The sequence below is a fragment of the Paramisgurnus dabryanus genome, chromosome 13 (genome assembly GCF_030506205.2).
Source record: "Paramisgurnus dabryanus chromosome 13, PD_genome_1.1, whole genome shotgun sequence".
Classification (NCBI taxonomy): domain Eukaryota; kingdom Metazoa; phylum Chordata; class Actinopteri; order Cypriniformes; family Cobitidae; genus Paramisgurnus; species Paramisgurnus dabryanus.
In genome coordinates, this window is record NC_133349.1 from 23,188,040 (window position 1) to 23,202,362 (window position 14,323).

The 14,323-nt window shown below is 36.5% G+C and overlaps 1 protein-coding gene and 1 long non-coding RNA gene across 2 annotated transcripts in view; one reads left to right on the forward strand and one right to left on the reverse strand.

Annotated features, from left to right (window-relative positions):
- The window catches only part of hdac9b (histone deacetylase 9b), a 33,729-nt gene that overhangs the window by 10,441 nt on the left and 8,965 nt on the right, over positions 1–14,323 (reverse strand). The window contains exons 2-5 of the mRNA XM_065261320.2: positions 11,377–11,618; positions 10,789–10,939; positions 5,921–6,044; positions 5,300–5,421 (exon numbers count right to left, since the gene is read on the reverse strand). Of these exons, the coding sequence (XP_065117392.1) occupies positions 5,300–5,421; positions 5,921–6,044; positions 10,789–10,939; positions 11,377–11,618 (639 nt within the window). The remainder of the gene's footprint in view (positions 1–5,299; positions 5,422–5,920; positions 6,045–10,788; positions 10,940–11,376; positions 11,619–14,323) is intronic.
- Positions 8,033–9,634, forward strand: LOC135743548 (uncharacterized). The gene is made up of 3 exons (XR_010530537.2): positions 8,033–8,455; positions 8,555–8,599; positions 8,908–9,634. It is a non-coding gene; the product is annotated as an uncharacterized lncRNA (long non-coding RNA).

The following is a 14,323-nucleotide window of genomic DNA, read 5'->3' on the forward strand; positions in this document are numbered from 1 at the left end:
TGCATATAATCCAACACAGGCATGAATGATTTTTATCACAGAGAGGGGAATCCACGCTGTTGCGTAGTGGCATTCTTATACCATGATTACAGGTTGTTTTTAAAGTCATCTGGAATAAATTAGGTTGTGCAAAACAAACAACAAAAAAAACTTATCCAGATGTAGGCCGACCATTGCATTGTATAGTAACAGTTAACATGCTAAAGTAGCAGATGTTTTAGTGAGCGAATGTAGATACAGCCTGTCCAATCCAAACACATATTAATGCAAAATATACAAAAATGTGACAATGACTGCAATAGAACGAGATTTTGTCTCATTATTTCTACACTCACACCCTGTGGAGTATTTTGTCATAATTTAAATGTTCTTGAATTATGCATTATGGAGCAGCATGTTTATTTGACTAATGTACAGGCAAGTGCTTCAAAATAACCCTCTGATGGGAAGCGAGTGACTAAGCCAGCCACCCACATTCAGTGCCTCCCTATGGGAACACCCACATTACAACCAGCAGCCAAAAATACAGAAATTTGGTTTTATTATAATGAGTAGATGTCTGTTGTTTTACCCAGCAGTTTCCCATTGTGCAATAGTAACACCATTAAGTGGTGTGCAGCCCATTGTCTGGATCAGTGGTCTATTCACTTGGACATCACCCAAAACAACCAAAATTTGTGCAAATCACACCAAAAAGTCAATATGAACATCTACAGGACCATGTGAAAATTTCTATAAAAAAATAAGGGAAATGTTTTTATTTTGCTATTCTGCACATAATAACTGTTTATTCAGTATTGCTTTCTTCCATCTGATCTAGATAAGATTATTGTTGTCATACTGACAAGACAGTTGACCAAACTGGGGCTGCAGTCATACAAAAAGAAATCGTTTGAGAACAGAGAGAGTCATGGGAAGACACAGCTGTAAGTGGTAATCTCAGAGGAGTGAATGGCCCACGGGCAGGGGCAGGGCTGCTATTTCAGACCTCTGCAGAAGATCGGCAGAAGCGTCAGCTCTCATCCAGCAGTGCGGTAATGGGATGTAAATCCAGCTAGCGAAGTGGGCTGAGAGCAAACTGCAGGGAGCCTCCTCCAATCCGCCTCGCACCCCACACTGTCCTGATTGCCTTCTATTTTTATTCAGCGCTTTAGCCTGTCGCCACGGGAACACCACCCCATTGGTGTGGAGGTGGAAGCTCGGTTGTCGGTGGGCTCAGTGGGAGACTGCGATCGTGACGCGATGAGAGAACACACCACTTTGAGCAATCTCACTCAAAACGAGTGGTCATGAGCGACAGACACCTGCTTCATTTTTCACATCTGTGCCCTGGGCTGGAACCAGTGGCCAAGACAAACAGTAATATGTGTGGGGCGAGGACTTAAAAAATCATATTGTTACATTGGGATACAGTTTTTGGGGGTACACACTGCTGAATTTTATTTATTGTGTTATCTTGACCCAAATACCAATTTTCCTTTTCAGAATATGTGGATTTAAAGGCGCTCTAAGCGAATTCACGGGTTTTAGGCCATAAAACATCAGTAAACATCTCCTCACTATCTGCTAGCTGCCTGTCCTCTGAACACACTGTAAAAAAACGCGGTCTCTGCAGACAGCCCAGGCTCCACAAACTGCAACAAAAACAAAGTAGTCACCACAAAACATAACAAAGTGTTCCAGCCAATAAACGACAAGAAGGATTTGGGAGTGGGGGTTGAGTGGCGTTCATGACTCTTTCAGAAAGCACAGAAGGGTGGGGGAGGAGTTAGCTACGCTCCGTTTGACAACACTTCGAATGTCAACAAAAAGTGATGTCAAGTGATTCGCTTAGAGCGCTTTTAAAGTCTGGCGTCAGTTGTGAATACACTATAGGTTCCAGACCCTCAGTGAAAATGCTTCTATTTTGAATTTTTACATATAATACATTTGGGTACGATTAACAGAAAATATGTATTAAAGTCGGCATGAAACAGAAGTAGCAATTGTTTGATATTCCCTACTGTGGCGTATATACGAGATTTGACTTTGTCCATCAAGATCTGATTTGATCGCTTAAAGTTGGGTCATGTTGGCAACATGCTAATCGCTGCAATCTTTTCCTGGGCCGGAAGTAAAGAGAAAACATTTCGAGAGGGGAGGAGATTAGCGTTTTTGATAAAAAATCTTGAGGACACAGATAGTGAATAATGAAATAATGAAAGTAATGAAGTTTTAATTTCAAGTTTTAATGTCATTTTGATTGTGACTTTAATATACAAGCTAAGTAAAAAGTTTTATTGATAAATTAATATGAAATTTACATTGTGTAAATATTCTGTATGTCCTGCCTTTTAGTGCATTGAAAAAAGATAGCTATAGTCTAAGTTGAGGTAAGAACATAGTAAAATATTGAAAAACTGTGGTGTTTTCCTTTAATGTCACACATTATTATTATTATTATTATGAACTACACACTAAACATGCTGGGTTGTTTCAACCCATGGTTTTGTCATATGTTCAAACTAAACCATTGATTTTAATTTTATCTGGGTTAATTTTAACCCAGTGGTTGGGTTTGACCCAACCATTGATTAAAATAACCCAACATGTTTTAGATTGTAAAGAAAATGCAGTAAATATTTTTTATGTAAATATTTCCTAGTAATTGTACCTTCACCTGTTTACCATTGTGGTTTAAATTAAATTTTAAAGGCCAATTTTTTTAAGGTCTCAGACCCATCATTGAATTTCTGTGTACATGTTTGACTATGAGGTCGAACTCAAAATCTCAAAAGTCCTCATAAATACAGTAAAATGTTAAAACAAAAAAAAATACTTTTATGCACGTTGAAGTTATGTTTAACTTTAAATCTAATATATTTTTTCAAATCTTGTTTAATGTTTAAATCAGTCATCATCAGGCAATCCATCTTCGAACGCACACATCCTGAATTATCTTTCCTATTTTTCTCTCATTACTCAAAATACAAACACCTGTTTACCCAGAAGGCATGAACCATGTGATGCAACAACATTGCCTTTGCAATCCATATTACTTCATCATTGCATCGCAGTCCATTTTTCTTGTTTTTCCTTCCCATACGTGTCTCCAGTGGGAAATACCTCTGTGACACGATACAGCACGTCTGGTCCTACAGCCCAGAATATCTTCTCTTTAAGACGTACAAACTCAAATCCCTCTCATCTCAACTGCACCTGCTCCACATGTTTGCTATGTGGGTCAAAGTAAAGGTTTTTCCTGTTTTCAATAAGCAGGGCTGTTCCTGCCCACAGCGGTGTCACGTACCTCCATACAGATCTGCTCTGGTCTAGGACATGACATTGCCAGTTACTGTAAACAAGCTAGGTAGATAAATATATATTTTTTTTTTATCACAACTACCATATCAAACAAAAGCCACACCGAGATTTCCTCTCAAAAAGCATTAGAGAGTGGCAAAACTGCTTTGCTATGGTCAATTCTCTTCACAGTGCTAACCTAACCCCTTGACATATGCCAATCAAAAATCTCAAATGAAATCCAGGATGCGAAACAACCGGCACCTTTGTGTCGCTCCTGCTGCGTGCTTACTTTAAGGGGTTTCTAATTGAGATGGACAGGAAGCGGAGGAAGGGGTCTTATACCGGTGTGACCACATATAGAGCTTGGAATCCAACAAGCAGGAAATGACTTTTAGGCAAAAAGATTTAGGCAATAAATAATACTCATAAAGGATGGATAGTTCCTAAAATGTCCTAAATTGTTTGGTTTTCTGTGGCATATTCATAGGAAATAAGATTTATTCCTCTACTAAATGGTTTATTTGAATAATCTTTCGATCTATAAAACTGTTTGAATTTCATTACATTGTTAATATTGTGTAATATGGACCAGGAGCTGCATTACAGGAAAAATCAATACTAGAGTCTTTATCTTGATTTTAGTCAGAAATTCACGTATTAGTTCACCAGAAAATTAAAATTCTCTCATAATTTACTCACCCTCGATCATCCCAGATGTATATGACTTCACTTTTTCCATGCTATGAATGATTTGTAATGCCACTGAATATTGCTCAACGTGTTAAACCTCCAAAAAGCACATCCATCCATCAATAAAGAAATCGTTTGGATTTAATAATAATAATAATGGATGGATGTGCTTTTTGGAGCTTCAAAATGCAGACGACCATTCATTGGCTTTATACAGCCAGGATTGTATTAAAAAACTTCAGGAAGTCATAGACATTTGGGATTGCAACCGAGTAAATTATAAGTGGATATTCATTTTTTGATCAACTTTTCTTTATGAAAAAAGACGTCCCCTTTTTTTCCTCAAAGCAACATCTCAGTAGATTTGAGTTTTTCTCAAAAATTGCTTTCTCGATGATCTGTTTGGATTCCTCAACCTTCTGTTTCTCTCCGTTCTCAGGATATTGGCTGGTTTCAGTGAAGCGAAACAGAAATTGATGCTGAAACTGGGAGGTTACTGTTCGAAAGCTAAGACAATAAACACGTCTCTTTCATGTGTCTATAAAGTGCTTATTTGAACTGAACAACCTACATAATTGCCTTAGATTAGTTTACATTTGGCAAACAAAGTCGGCACAATTTGGGATAAAACTCCCTCGTCTGATCCCTTGAATTGTGTAAATATACGGCATGCCAAGCCATATGCTAAAGTAATTAGGCAGGTATAATTGTTTACTGTCATAATTCAAAGGGACACGGCGAGGAAGGAATGTAATGTCATTTCCCTGACTTAACGGCACAGTTATGAACAGTTCGCCTTTGCAAGAACTCACGACTGGCTGACCAAGTGGGAGTCATAACTCACAATAATACTGACTTCCCACAAAACTCCCCCCAGAACTGAGTCAACAAACCTGTAGTGCTTTCTGTGAAAAATCAAGGATTTTCTAAATAATTAAAGCTTATTATAATGCCGGAAAATTATACACCTTTTAGCAACGTTTTATGAAAGCTGTGGTTTATAAGCAGAGGAAATCCTACTGTAAAGAAACGAATGAAATGTACTTAAACAGTCCTCAAAATAATGTACATATGAGCTCATGTGTCAGCTCTCATGGGATGCTGTAATTTTGAGGAAAAACAACTTCCCTCCTTACAGTTCATGTTTAATAATGCTGTGGTTTATTGGCACAACCACAAAAGCATAAATAAAAGTTTATATGCTTTGTAAATGCATATGCATAAATGTATACACAGTGCATTTTCTATTATTATTCAAACAAGCAATTTAATATAGATTATAGATTAAGAGGTCAGCCTTCCCAAAGGCATATTTGAGGCCTACCTGTCTTCCTCAGAGGGAAGTCATCTCGACTCTCCTGCGGGTAGGGCATTGAAACCTTGCAGGAGGACGACGCACCTCCCAAAGGAGGTGAACTTTGCTCCAGAGAGGTGTGATGGGAGGCCCTGAACAGAGAGGAGATGCAAACTGAACTCCTGAACTTACATCACAGTCATAAATACAGCCGACAGCTCTCCTGTGCTTACAGCCTTACAACCTTAGGATCACATTACACATTATTAGCAAAAATCTGCTGATTTTACTACCTTGGATGTTTTTTTTTATTTCTTTACAATATATCTGTCTTTATACTCTTCAGTAAATACATTTCACAAAGCCTAAAAGTCATTTACCATACAGTTAAAGAGCATTCTGTGAAAATATAACCTTAATATTGACTGAGAAATGCCATTTTAAAGATTTAAATCAATGTAAAATCAAACTAAGATGCTGCACTGCTCCTAATCGAAAATGGATTTCGCAGACAGGGTCACATTTTTTAATGCTATGTTTACACATTTCTCCTAACTCATTTAGATGTTACGTACTTACAAAATTGCTACTTATGACTCATTATAACAGAGACTGAAAATGATTTGAGGTATATGAGGGTATATAACTTACGTGTACCACATTTTGGAGCTCTGTGTGATTTTCAGGGAGGCTGCAGTTGGTACCCCATCTTTGGTGGATTTACTCAACAGAAACTCTTGGAGTTTCTGCTTGACTTCGGTGCTGGCCACCGCACCTGTTGGACCAGGAGACACACACACACACAGAAACCATAAACATCTTGGGGTTCAGTCAAAACATATACAAATTGAAATTATGGTTACATTTTCATTTTTCAGTGAGCTATCAGTTAAATATGCATGTTTGTTGAGTTTGGCTCCCTTTCAAGGCCAAAGAAAAGACTGTTTTACTGACACTCCCAGACGCAGCAGGATCAGCCTGAACTCAGACAACGGCGTCTTCCCTTCACATTCACCCACACACTTCTTAATAGCTGCACTTTAAAAATCTCTTACACTATTGGCTGGAGATTTAAGCATCTTTAACACAAATGAAGGAACATCTCCCTCTTCTGGACAGCAGACGTGAGGCACCTTTGGAGGGTTTGTTTAATCTCGCAAATGTAGTAGTTGAACCATTTATGTGTGAATCTTATATACTAAACCATGCCATTCATTTTTTTTTTTTAAAGTAGAAATACTGTGTAGTGTAAATGAGAATCAGAAATGAGAATAATAAAAGATATAAAACCAACTGCTCGGTCGCATTATGATAATGGGACTCTGAGTGCAGAATTTCTTTTTTGGTTTTAGGTTGAAATGTGACCTGAGATTTAACCTTATCAGTAACCACAGCATAAACCTGACTGTTTAAGTGCTTTTATTCATGTCATAAAAATGTGCCCCATAATCTATAGTAATTATGAGATTAGGAGCATCAATGTTTAATGTCATTCATTGATTTCGCATTTTTGACATGATCTTCCTCAGTCTATATTAAAGATATCAAGGTTATATTTTCACACAATGTTCTGTATATTATGTAGGAGGATTGTATGTAAAAAAAAAAAACTACTTTAGCTGGATATTCACAGACATGGTCACATTTTTATATGACTCTTATTGGTACAGTACACTGTAAAAAAGTTTAATCAACTTAGATTTACAAGTCATTTTAACTTTCATTTTTTTATCATAATTAGTAATGAGTTGCTGTAACTTATAAAATTTAATTAAATCAACTTTATTTTATAAGTAACAACAACTCATCACTAGAAAAAAAAGATTTGTAAATCCAAGTTGATTTTACTTAAAAATGTGCAAAATTTGTTTTTACAGTGTAGCTAAAAGCATATTCAAATTAATTCATTTATTAATTAAAGGGTGCCTACACTGTAAAAAGTCATTCTGCAGGCTTGTAGATTTGATGAAATTGAATATGTAAACTTTATTTAATAAAATTATTTTCATGTAGTTTGGTAATTTTTTTGTGTTAAAATTCTTTAAAAAGAACTGGAATAAAAACAACTTATTGTTTTTGTGAAGGATTTAGCTATTCTTATTGTGTATCTGCGCATGTAGCGAATACTGAATAAATCCAACGTAATACAAATGAGCTGTTTTAAATGAAAAACCAGTTCAAGTTAATATGTAGGTTGTGAGAGCTGAGCAGACGGATTTAGGAAATATTTCTGTTAATGTGCCAAAAATCAAAGTTTTGAAAACATTTCAGTCGAGAATGTATGTTTTTTAAACAAGAATATGCAGTTGGTTCATAAAGATATCGCCTATTTAAACATTTCCTTCGAGTTTTTGGCGACGGGAGCTCCAGATAATCAGCCGGTGCTTAGGGCTCATATATACCGGACAACGGCGCCTCACCTCGGCCAGTCTGGCTGAAAATCACAGCTGGCTGTGACGTCAATGTAGTGTTTAAACTGTGGATAAAATTCATTTCGGGTAAATTTAACGGGCAATATTTGGTCTTATAAGTATATAAACAGTGTTTCTATGTATAATTTGTTTGTAATTCGTAAATATTAATTACAAAAGGATTAATACGAACTGGGTTTGGACATAACTTCAGCTTTAGGACCTTAGGAGGTCGCATATCTAGGATGCATTTGTCATCAAGACTGCATCTTCTTAGTTAATCGTAAATTGTTGTAATATGCGTATGACTTGCGAATGTAATACTTAGTTAACTTAAACAAACCAGGCTTAATGGAGAATGCCGTCTGCACAGTCTGAACCTTCGAACTCAGAAACGGCCTGCAATTGGTTGTCCAGCTGTAACTCATTTTAAGTGACAGAAAAACTGACCAATCATATTGTTCATCTGAATGGGTGGGTTCTCTTCATCCACTCGCTCGCTCTGAGGACTTTCGTGTTTTAAAGATAAGTTGGACATTACTGCGGTCTTTTTCGGTTTATTTAGTTTTGTGTTAATTATATACACAAAGTATTCGATTCAAATGTTAATGTAAAACTATTATCCGCTGTATATTAATTGTGTGTTCAATTGCGAAGTTCGCGTGGCTGACTGAATTGTTTGACAAAGACGTCTTACTGGATTTGTCTGCTGCCCTCCGAAACTTGAAGCAAAACTGAAGGGAAATGCAACGTTATTCATTTAATTCCACAAAAGGTGAGGAAGATATTCGTTATCTTTTTAAAATGTTTAAGCTTTCTACATAATGTAAAATTAACATTATTATTAACAAAATTTTACTGCAATTTCCTGCAGGCAACGTGAAACATTGCTGAGGGAGAACTATATTCACAACAAAAGGTGAGTAATATTATTAAAAATATGTATTGTATATATTATATTGTGTATATAGTGTATGTGTTTGTATATACACATGAGTAACTTGGTTAACAAATAAATATGTGACTGCATCCTATGGTGTGACCTAATTATATAGGTTATATATCTTTTCAAACATGTTTTGATATTATTTGTAATTCTAATGAGAATTTATTATCAGTTTTCTTCGAAGCATTTTAATATACAAGTTTAATGTGTTGATTATTTCAGTATTCAAGCTGTATAAATGTATAAAGGTTTTAAGAAATAATTGCTGTTTAATGTTGCAGGATAATGATGAAGAGGCGGGACTTGGGCAGCTTGTGATGGCTGTAATTGTAAAGAATGGATCTTCTAGGAGTGGAAGCCCAAGGGATGCTGGAATTGTTATCGAGGCCTTAAAGTTGTTCCCAGGGCAGGCTTTATCCTCATTGGATTGGATCTATGCATTGAATCTCCAGTATCCCAGGCATCTTTTCAGGTGTTTCAGAAACTTTTCTTGGAGCTGGATTCTTCAAAGTTTATAAACTGATTACAGTACAGTAAGTCTAAACTGCTGTCTGATTTTCTGGGTGTGAATCAAAGTAACAGAACACAAACATGGAACCTTTCGTCTGGAAATGTGGACAGTTTTCTTTAAAGACTGTAAAATACTTTTTGAAGTGTACACTGTTACAAATACACCATTAAAAATGAGATGTTTTCCTGTTCTTTTGACTGCAATAAAATAAGAATTGATTCATCTTTGTCTGTCATTCTGAAATCAGATATAATACTCATTACTAATAATATTATTAATGGATGATGTTAAATTAAAATAGTATAATTGAATAGTATTTATTGTATAGTGCTAGGTCTTTGTCCTGTATACCCAATATTTTGTTTAAATTGAAATTAATTTCTAATTGCAAATTGCAGTTAACCTTTTTGAATGGGTTACTATTAAAGAGTTTATGGTATGATTCTAACTCAATTTTTATTTGTTGAATTTAAATAATGATATTGCTTGTAATCTGTTGCCACACTTTTATTGAGTAGATATGGCATAATATTTTTTATTGTATAGTGCGAGATCTTTGTCTAGTATACCCAATATTTTTGTTTCAATTTTAATAAAATTTTTAATTGCAAATTGCAGTTTGGCTTTTTGAATATGCTAATATTAAGGAGTTTATAGAGTAAATCTAAATCAATTTTGATTTGTTGAATGTAATTAATGATATTGCTTGTAATCTGTTGCCACAATTTTATTGAGTAGATGGGGCATATTATTTTTTACAGTGTATTAAGCAAAATCCACTTTTAAATGTGTGTTGGCAGTGTGTAAACACAACTACCCTACGATGAAAAAATCCACCTGCTCCTAATCCTCATTGAACCAAATGTCTCCTTAGACATGCCGTTTTGATTCTCTTATCAATGTGAGGTCACATTGATAATGCCCCGCCCACTTACAGTCCTGCATTACCATTTTCCGCGAGTTGTACTTTGTCCACTTGATTCTATTGTCTCAGATGGTATGAATCAGATCTATTTTAACTGAAAGCGCTCATTGTCTGTTTGTAAGGGAGAGAGGAGCTGTAGCTCATTTGCATTTAAAGGCACAGACATTAAAGACATTAAAACAGCGCATTTTTGCTCCCACCCAAATAGGGTCATTTTGAACATGTTATAATAAATGATTGGGGTATTTGGGGGGACACATTCTAGGCACAACTGAGACTTTAATTACATCTTGTTAAAAGCCATAATATGCTTTTATACAGTAATAATAATAATAATAATAATTTAAGCAAACATTCAATAGAAGGCCAACACACAAATGCTAATCATTTAAAATCGGTGGAAATTTGCGGCAATTTCTACAAAGTTTATTTTCCACGTGGGCCTGCTGATTAGTCATGTAGCTCGCTTTTATTCGAAGCAATGTCTGGCAGACCTATCAGAAGACCAATCCCCATTGCATGGCGCAACCTTGTCACCCCATAGAGGAGAACCCACAACATTTCGGTTATCAGCCCAGATCTTTAAGCACAAAACGCTACACCATACAGTTTTGTCGTGCTGTTTTGTAATAACGGTATAGACGTGTGTCATTTGACATTTGAATTTCATTAAAGCAGGCAGGTTGTTTAAGTGTTGTGTGGGTGAGAGTGATGACAAGCTCTTACTCTCTCTGTTTCTCTCTCTATTGCGCAGAAACAGGACTTGTTGTTCACGACGATGTCTCTCCAGCTCTCTCTCCTGACTCTGTAGCTCCAGTTTTCTCTCCTTCTCCAGCTTTTCCTGCTGCTGCTTCATGACCTGTAGCTCCTGCTGGAGCTGAGAGGCAGGTGTCTCATTACACAACACAGCTGTTTTAATGATGCTAGCGGTCATTTCTATTGTCTGTGTCTTGAACTACCTAACTAGAAAGGATTTGTGATTGTCACAGTGTGTAAGTTAGAAAAAAAGTGAACTCACTTATGATGTTAAAAATGTTTTATTTTAATGTAAAAAAATCTAAATTAAGAGTTATATATTTTTAGGTATAATCACATGTTCATTCTAGTGGACATAAACAAAGTCATTGTTATTCTGATATATCAATGAAAACATTTGTTTTGAAACAGAGCAACTGTTTCATATTTAGTTGGACTGTGCAGTTTTGATAACTGTTTGTCTTGCTTTCTGTTTCATCATGTATAATATTGCACAGCCGTGTTGTTTTGTTGTGCATGTTTTTAATCACTATGTCATGAAGGCTGTGTTATTATTACCTTTAGGTGTTCTTGTATCTGGGCCTGGTGCTGGCGGACCAGGTTTTCGTGTTGTTTCTGGAACTCACTGATAAGTAGCTGTTTCTGAATTTGTTGTTGTTTTTGAATGAGGAGCAGTTCCTGTTGAAGCTGTCTTTCCCACATGCTGGGGTCTGAAGCAGAACCCTGCATCCTGATATCCGTACGAAGGTCCAGCGGGGAGCCCGGATCAAGAGCAAAGGGAACCTCTGGCTTAACATCCACTGAGACAGAAAGGAATGATAATACAATCATTTAGTATGAACATCTCCACATTTAGATGGTTTATTATTTATGAAATCTAAAGTCTCATAATCCAATTATAAGGTTACACTCTAATTACATTACAAAATGTTGGTTTATTTTATCTACCCAGACGCTAGGTTGAACCTTTTGGGTCATTTGGGTGGGTTATTTTATCAGTGCTGGGTAGTTTTTTGGGCACTTCTGTGTGACCCAAAAATTTGGGTTGGTGTTTGGGTCATTTTCATTTACAGTTGAATGAATGCACCCCTCCATCATCCAACTTCTTGGGTTAATCAGTTTGGTGCGTGAGTGCGCTGCAAAGTACTATTTGAATTTACCTCAGACGCAACGTTTTTTTTTACACGAACAGCCTACATTTATGTGAAGGAACGAGGTTCATTTCTATTTATCCATAAACCAATACTGTATACTTAAGAAACCGTGGAAGGGACACTGCATTATTTGGCAAAAAACTTAAACATTTAACAAAAAGTTAAACATGTCACATATCTTTGGAAAGCTGAAATTCTTGTGATTTGAATTAAGTAAACTGTTTTATGATACAATCAACACAGCATGTAAAATTTGTTTCCTTTTAAGGCTTTTTTAGCCTTTTTCAATGCGCACATGCACGCACGCTGCGTCCCAAACCGCATACTTCCATACTATATAGTAGGCGAAAAGCACTACTCTTTGCCTAGCTACTATATAGTATGGAAGTTGGCGGTTTGGGACGCAGCGTTAGTTTTTGTACAGCACGTTATGCATTTGTTAGCATTTAGCCTAGCCCCATTCATTCCTTAGGATCCAAACAGGGATGAATTTAAAAGCCACCAAACACTTCCATGTTTTCCCTATTTAAAGATTGCTACATGAGTTACACAAGTAAGTATGGTGGCACAAAATAAAACGTGGTGATTTTTTAAGCAGATAAAAAATGAGAACTATGTATGGCGGAAGACCACTTAGTTTGCAGCACTTCGACCTCGGCGCTTTAAAAATCGGCACATTTTATTTTGTGCCACCATGCTTACTCGTGTAACTACTCATGTAACAGTCTTTAAATAGGGAAAACATGAAAGCATTTGATGGCTTTTAAATTCATCCCTGTTTGGATCCTAAGGAATGAATGGGGCTAGGCTAAATGCTAACACATTCACGATGCGTTGTACAAAGATTAAGTGTACGCACTGATAAAACATAGATATGTATTCATTCGTCTAAGTTGAGGTAAGAACATAGTAAAATATTGAAAAACTGTGGTGTTTTCCTTTAACTAATTGTTTGTGACGCGATCGTTTATAAGTCGGTTAGCCTTTTTCTTGGTGTTTTAAATGAATCCATTGATCAAAACCAACGTTTTCATCTTTTTGTAAACGTTTCACTAGTTTATAACTAATTAGAGATTTTATCCGTGTAAGTCTTTTTTTATTCATGTGTATAACTAAGGTGTAGTCCTGGATTAATTTACACATGGCAACTTACACACTTTGCCTGATATCTGTGCCTTTATATCATCATACAGACACATTTCTTTAGAATGGCAACAGAGATTTATTTGATTTTGCCCTTGTTCTCTTCAAACTATTTTATATATATATTAACCTCCATAAAACTACACCTCAAAGTCATCAAAAGTTTCTAAATGTTGCCCCACAAGAGCCTCTGTGCTTCTCTATACGTAGAGATAAAGCAGAAACAAGACTGGAACTTATTGCTTTGTATCTACGTGAGAATCCTCTCTGCGCATTTCCAAAGGTTATCACTAGCCATTGTTTGGTCCAATGGGTTCCACTGACCCCTCCAGTCCGCAGTGACCGCAGTGCGGCGGTCTATTTTCTAGAAAGTCAAGATGTTTGTGTTCCTGTCTCTTATTCCCCCACCGTCCCCCCTTCTTCTGAGCCACCATCACACCTTCATCACGATGGAAAATTGCTGCTGTATTCTTCAAGCTGTGCCTCATTACAAGTAATACACTGAGTACAAAAAGCAGAGGGCATCCCCAAGGCCCCAAGAACTATATATAACCAACAACCAGATAGTGAAAATCAATAGCAAGCCAGGAGGATAGTCCCTTAGTGTGGAGATGCTCATCATAACAGACTGTGACACATCTACACGGCTGCTTAGCCGAAAACAATCACAGTAAGAGGGGGTTTGCAAAGTGTCATTGTTTGCATGGGTGATGAATTACTCGGTATGAAAGAACAGAATGTTTATGGATGCAGGGTCGTGGCTTGAAAAGAGAAACTTTCAAGCTTACATACTGTACCAGTTTGGTGGTTACTTCCCTATAACTGCATACAGAGTGACTGACAGGATATACAGTACTTATGGCCCAATAAATCTCATGTTTCACAGTGAGGAAAGCACTCACACAGCAGTTGTTACACAATTGGAGATGATGTAACAACAGGAACCCCAGTGTAAAAAAAAAACTGTGTTTAGCAATCCTTAAGTAAGCAATGTCTGAAAGTTTTTTCTTGTTCACATGATCGCTCAGTTGAGTAATTTATAATAATCTATTTTAGTACATAACGGTAATGGCTGATAAACTGAAGAAAATCGATGAATAAGAATTATTATTGATTTTCTGATGGTTCCAGGTAATGCAATCTCCTGAAAAAAAGTTTCTTAGCCCGAGCGCACCGTGCTAATGCTATTCTGCTCATAGGATGGATGG